Below are 6944 nucleotides of genomic sequence, written 5' to 3'. Positions count from 1 at the left end.
CCACCACCCCAAAACCGTGTCCCCTCCCTGTCCCCCTGACCCTGCCGTGTTCCCCTGCAGATGGAGTGGTGCTGGTGGACCCCGAGTACCTCAAGGAGAGAAAAGGTAACGGTCTCCATGGGGGACGTGGAGGTGACACCCCAAAGTTGGTGTCCCCTCGTGGTCTTGCCCCGGTGGTGGCATCTCTGGGCCCTCGGGTGACATTTTCCAGCCCCTGCCTTGGGATGGGGGGGTCCTGCAATGGGTGGATCTGGCTGGTCCCTGGGATGTGTCCCCCCATCTCCTCACCGTGGCACCTCTTGGGGGCCACCACCGCTTCCTGGTGCTGGTGGGACTGGGATAAGCCGTGATGCCACCATGTCATGGTACCGCCATGCCATGATGCCACCATGCCATGATAACAGCACACCATGGTGCCACCACACCGTGATGCCATCATGTCATGGTGCCACCACACCATGATGCCATCATGCCATGGTGCCACCACACCATGAGTAGACCATGCCATGATGCCACTGTGCCATTGTGCCACCATGCCATGATACCATCATGCCATGAGGCCACCACACCATAATGCCATCATACCATGATGCCACCATGCTGTGATAGCACCATGCCATGATACCATCATGCCATGATGCCACCACACCATGATGCCACCATGCCATGATAGCACCATGATGCCAACCACACCATGACGCCACCACACCATGATACCACCATGCCATGATGCCACCACACCATGATGCCATCATGTCATGGGGCCACCACACCATGATTAGACCATGCCATGATGCCACTGTGCCCTTGTGCCACCATGCCATGATACCATCATGCCATGAGGCCACCACACCATAATGCCATCATACCATGATGCCACCACACCATGATAACACAATGCCATGCTGCCACCACGTCATGATGCCACCATGCCATGATAACACCATGATGCCACCACACCATGATGCCACCATGCCATGATAGCACCATGATGCCACAATACCATTACGCCACCATGCCATGATGCCACCATAATGCCACCACACCATGATGCCACCATGCCATGATAACACCATGATGCCACCACACCATGATAACACAATGCCATGCTGCCACCACGTCATGATGCCACCATGCCATGATAACACCATGATGCCACCACACCATGATAACACAATGCCATGGTGCCATCATGCCATGATAGCACCATGATGCCACCACACCATGATGCCACCATACCATGATGCCACCATGATGCCACCACACCATGATAACACAATGCCATGGTGCCATGATGCCATGATAGCCCCCTGATGCCCCCACACCATGATGCCAGCATGCCATGATAACACCATGATCCCACCATGCCATGATATCACCATACCACGATGTCACCATGTCATGATACCACCAAGCCATGACGCCACCACACCATGATACCACCATGCCATGATATCACCATACCACGATGTCACCATGTCATGATACCACCAAGCCATGACGCCACCACACCATGACGCCACCCTGCCACCAACCTCCACCCCTTGTCACCCTCCCCAGTCTTCGTGACGCTGACCTGCGCCTTCCGCTACGGCCGTGAGGACCTGGACGTGCTGGGGTTGACCTTCCGCAAGGACCTCTTTGTGGCCAACGCCCAGGCCTTCCCCCCGGTCCCTGAGGAGAAGAAGCCCCTGACGCGGCTGCAGGAACGGCTCATCAAGAAGCTGGGCGAGCATGCCTACCCCTTCACCTTCAAGGTAGGGTGACAGCAGGTGACAATGCTCTTCCTTTGCTGCTGGAGAGGATGGTGACCCCATCACTGGGGACATCAGGGTCCCCTCTGGCCCTGTAGGGTTATGGTTGGGGAGGAGATGCTGCCACCCGTGATGAAGATCACAGAGTCATAGGATGGTGGGGGTTGGAAGGGACCTCTGGAGATCATCCAGTCCAACCCCCTTCCAGAGCAGGTCCACCCAGAGCAGGTCCCACAGGAACGTGTCCAGGTGGGGTTGGAATGTCTCCAGAGAAGGAGACTCCACCACCTCTCTGGGCAGCCTCTGCCAGGGCTCTGCCACCCTCAAAGTGAAGAAGTTCCTCTTCATGTTGAGATGGAATTTCTCATCCTTGTTCTTCTTGAACTGGTCCCAGTGCTCCAGCTGGGGCCTCCCCAGGGCAGAGCAGAGGGGCTGGATGACCTCCCTCCACCTGCTGGCCACGCTCTTCTTGATGCCCCCAAGGAGACCGTTGGCCTTCTTGGCCACCAGGGCATGTTGGTGGCTCGTAGGCAACTTGTTGGCCACCAGGACTCCCAGGTCTTTCTCCTCAGAGCTGCTCTCCAGCAGGTCCCCCCCAACCTCTCCTGCTCCATAGGGTTATTCCTCCCCAGGTGCAAGACCCTACACTTGCCCTGGTTGAACTTCATGAGGTTCCTCTTCCCCCCAAACTCTCCAGCCTGTCCAGGTCTCGCTGGGTGGTGGCCCAGCCCTTCTGGTGTGTCACCCGCTCCTCCTGGCTTTGTGTCACCAGCAAACAGCCTGAGGGGACACTCTGTGGATGTGGGTGAAGATGTTGAACAAGAGGAAGCTTTTGTTCATGGATCTCAAAACCCAGGAGCAAAAAGCAGCCACCAGTGGGGAAACTGAGGCACGGGGTCCATGCCCTGAGCTGTGGAGGGGACAACCTGGTGGCATCTTCTAGCTTTGAGCCACCAGCTGAGCCCTGCAGACTCTGAAAAAACCCCTGAGCCTCTTCGAAATAATCTTAATTCCCCCCAAATCCCCCAGATTAACACCAAAAAACCCACCCCCCAACCCAGGGGTTTTCGTTAACCCTTCGGGGCTCGGCTCTGAGGAAGCCCAGGGTGGAAACCAAGAGCGGAACTTGGGTTGAGATCCGGCGCCGCGCAATTAGGAAACGCAATTAGGGAAATGAGGAAGTCCCTCGGGGTGGACCTCCCCCACCGTGGGGGAAGGGCGGGAAGGGGAAATGCTGGAGGCACCAGGAAACGGGGTCCCAAACCCTCCTTCTGACCCCCCCACCCCACCCCTTCTTCTCCTTCCAGATCCCTCCCAACCTGCCTTGCTCCGTCACCCTGCAGCCGGGTCCTGAGGACACGGGGAAGGTAAGGTCCACCCATCCATGTGCCACCAGGTTGGTGGTGACTTGGTCCTAGGTTGGGGTCACCTCCTTGTGGGGGGAGGTGCAAAGGGGTTTCTCTACCTCCTTCTCTGCTCCCTCCTGGTTTCCAGGCCTGTGGTGTGGACTACGAGGTCAAAGCTTTCTGTGCGGAGAACCTGGAGGAGAAAATCCACAAGAGGTGAGCAGAGAAGGTCCATCCAGCCCGGGTGGGAGCCTTGTGGGGGGAGGTGCAAAGGGGTTTCTCTACCTCCTTCTCTGCTCCCTCCTGGTTTCCAGGCCTGTGGTGTGGACTACGAGGTCAAAGCTTTCTGTGCGGAGAACCTGGAGGAGAAAATCCACAAGAGGTGAGCGGAGAAGGTCCATCAAGCCGGGGTGGGAGCAGAGTCCTTGGGGTGCTGGTGGGGTGGGCAACCCATCGGTGGGAAAGGGTCACCCCAGTTTGCTACCCACAGCCAGTGAGATGGGGATGTGATGGAGGTGTCCTCCAAGATGGGGCTGGGACAGAGATGTCCTCCAAGGCTGGGTGTGGGATGGAGATGTTCTCCAGGTTGGGGGAGGGACAGAGATGATCTCCAGGCTGGGGCAGGGGCGGAGATGTCCTCCAGGTTGGGGCAGGGATGGAGATATTCTCCAGATTGGGGGAGGGACAGAGATGATCTCCAGGTTGGGGGAGGAACGGAGATGTTCTCCAGGCTGGGGGAAGGACGGAGATGTTCTCCAGGTTGGGGGAGGGACGGAGATGTTCTCCAGGTTGGGGGAAGGACGGAGATGATCTCCAGGTTGGGGGAGGGATGGAGATGTCCTCCAGGCTGGGGCTTGGGATGGAGATGTCCTTCAGGCTGGGCCTGAGATGATAATGTTCTCCAGGATGGGCCTGGAATAAAGATGTCCTCTAGACTGGGACTGGGATGGAGGTGTTCCCTGGGCTGGGCCTGGGGTAGAGATGTTCTCCAGGTTGAGGCTGGGACAGAGGTGTTGTCTAAGGCTGGGCCTGGAGTTGGGATTATGATGTTCACCAGGATGGAGCTGGGACAGAGATGGTCTCCAGGCTGGGCCTGTGATGATGACGTCCTCCAGGCTGGGCTTAGGATGGAGATGTCCTCCAGGCTGGGGTTGGGATGGAGATATCCTTGAGGCTGGGGGGCTGGAATGGAGATGTTCTTCCAGGCTGGGGTTGGGATGGAGATATCCTTGAGGTTGGGGGGCTGGGATGGTGATGCTCTCCAGGTTGGAGGTGTTCCCCAGGATGGACCTGGGATGGGTGAGAGATGATCTAGGGGTTGAGATGGAGACATCCACCACTGTACTGCAGGCAAGGAGCCCAGCCCTGCCATCATGTGGGGCCACACAGGCATCCTGGCATGGCCATGGGGCTACCCCCTTGCAACCCAGGCCGGGACCTCCCACGCCATCCTTCTCCTGGCCCATCAGACCAGAAGAAAAGAGGGATTTGACCCAAAATGGGCCAAGAGAGTGGGCAGAGCTGCCTGTGGGTGGTTGGACATCTGGGTTCTCCTCTCTCCTGCCAGGAACTCGGTGCGTCTGGTGATCCGTAAGGTCCAGTACGCCCCGGAGCGACCGGGTCCCCAACCCATGGCAGAGACCACCCGGCAGTTCCTCATGTCGGACAAACCACTGCACCTGGAGGCGTCCCTGGACAAGGAGGTGGGTGAAGAACTGGGGACACCGCTGGGGGTGACCCCAGCGAGGACGGGGACCTCATTGTCCCCCCCACCTTTGTTCCACGCAGATCTACTACCACGGAGAACCCATCAGCGTCAACGTCCACGTCACCAACAACACCAACAAGACGGTGAAGAAGATCAAAATCTCAGGTGAGGAGCGGGCCGTGGTGTCCACCCCCACAACCCCAGCTGCTGTCACCGTCCCCGTGGGGACCTTCCCTGACCCCCAACTCTCTCCATCTCTCACCCCAGTGCGCCAGTACGCCGACATCTGCCTCTTCAACACCGCCCAGTACAAGTGCCCGGTGGCCGTGGAGGACGCCGAGTGAGTACCAGCTGCTCGGGGACATCACCAGGGGCCCCCAAGGACCTCAGAGGAGCCTTGGAGGACCACAACGCAGCACCTCCAGAGCAGGGCGGGGTTGTGTTTGGCGAGAAGGTCCTGATGGAAGGAGAGGGGAGATGGAGAATGAGATGGAGAACCTTCTTTTAAGGGCATTTTGCCAAAAGTGGGGGGATTTACATGCTTTTCTGATGGCACCACGGGGGACATCACCCTCCAAGTCCCCCTGGCTGGAGATGAGCTCCAGGCTGGGGCAGAGACACAGATGTCTGCTGCATTGGATTGAGAGTTGGGATAGAGATGATCACCAGACTGGAGCTGGGATGGAGATGTCCTCTAGGCTAGGGCTGGAATGGAGATGTCCTTCAAACTGGTCCTGGGATGGAGTTCTCCTCTTGGCTGGTCCTGCGAAGATGTCCTCTAGGCTGGGGCGGAGAGTTCCTCCAAACTAGTCCTGGGATGGAGATGTCCTCTGTGCTGGGGCTGGGATGGAGATGTTCCTCAGGCTGGGGCTGGGATGGAGGTGTCCTCTACTCTGTGGCTGGGATGGAGGTGTCCTCTACTCTGTGGCTGGGATGGAGATGTCCTCCAAACTTGTCCTGGGAAGGAGATGTCCTCTAGGCTGGGGCTGGGATGGAGATGTCCTCCAGGCTGGTCCTAGGATGGAGATGTTCCCCAGGCTGGTCCTGGGATGGAGATGTTCCCCAGGCTGGGGCTGGGATGGAGATGTTCTGCAGCCCCGGCCTGGGACATAGATGTTCTCCGGACTGGGATGGAGATGTCCATGGTAGCCCATGGGGTTGTGGGAGCTGGGGCTCTGGCTGATGGTGACTCTCATCCCCAGCGACATGGTGGCCCCCAGCTCCACGTTCTGCAAAGTCTACACCTTGACCCCCTTCCTCGCCAACAACCGGGAGAAGCGGGGGCTGGCGCTGGATGGAAAACTCAAGCATGAGGACACCAACCTGGCCTCCAGCACCCTGTGAGCCCCCATCCCACCCAACAACCACCACCCCCGGGGCTCCTCCTCCCTCCTGAAGCGTTGGGTGGGCACATGGAGGAGGACCCAGCCCTGGTGGGCATCCAGCTCCTTCTCCAGAAGCGATGCTCGGGGTGGAGGAGACCTTGGGGATGGACCTTCAGGAGGACAGGGTGGGGGGTGGTCCCCATGGACATTCCCCTCGCTGATGCCCACCTTGCCCCTTCCTCCAAGGTTAAGAGACGGAGCCAACAAGGAGATCCTGGGCATCATCGTCTCCTACAAGGTGAAGGTGAAGCTGGTGGTGTCCCGAGGAGGGTGAGTGTTGGGGGGGACCACCCCCTCTTCCCCCCACCCCCAACCAAGGGCTGCACCCCCTTCTCTTCCCTTCTTCTCTGGGCTTGGGACCGGCCTCAGCGCGTGTCCCCTGGGGTGCTGTGGGGTTCCTGATGGGTGGGGTCATGGAGAACCTGAGGGAGATGCCACCTCTGGGCAAGGTGGCCCTTTCTGGGGACACCAACGTGGCCATTGCTTGGTGAAGGGCAGGGGGGGGGTCATTAATCCTTACAACAACCCCCTTTTGCAGGATGGGGACCCCACTTTCAGCCCATCCGTGGTGGGGCCCATCACCCCCTCCAGGAACTTGGTGGGGTGGGGGGGACACACAAGGTGTGTTGGGGGGTGGCATGTCCTTGTAGGGGGGAGGTGGTGACTAACGTGTTGTCCTCTTGGACCCACCCCAGGCTGCTGGGAGACCTCGCCTCCAGGTAACACCACCCACCCTGCTCACCCCAAAATC

General features: G+C 58.8%; 1 protein-coding gene across 1 annotated transcript; it reads left to right on the top strand.

Annotated features, from left to right (window-relative positions):
• Positions 1-50: 50 nt before the first annotated feature.
• ARRB1 (arrestin, beta 1) lies at positions 51-6916 on the top strand (the record flags this gene model as incomplete). Its single annotated transcript, XM_014959538.1, has 10 exons — positions 51-105; positions 1561-1757; positions 3062-3121; positions 3249-3316; positions 4668-4803; positions 4889-4973; positions 5076-5148; positions 6011-6148; positions 6380-6463; positions 6889-6916. Coding segments are annotated over 10 exons (924 nt in total), but the record flags the coding sequence as incomplete, so codon positions are not given.
• Between the last annotated feature and the right edge of the window lie 28 nt (positions 6917-6944).

The sequence above is a fragment of the Calidris pugnax genome, unplaced genomic scaffold, assembly GCF_001431845.1.
Source record: "Calidris pugnax isolate Ruff unplaced genomic scaffold, ASM143184v1 scaffold319, whole genome shotgun sequence".
In the NCBI taxonomy this organism is placed as follows: Eukaryota; Metazoa; Chordata; class Aves; order Charadriiformes; family Scolopacidae; genus Calidris; species Calidris pugnax.
The sequence above is the reverse complement of the archived record's forward strand: the minus strand, read 5'-3'. Positions and strand labels throughout refer to the sequence as shown.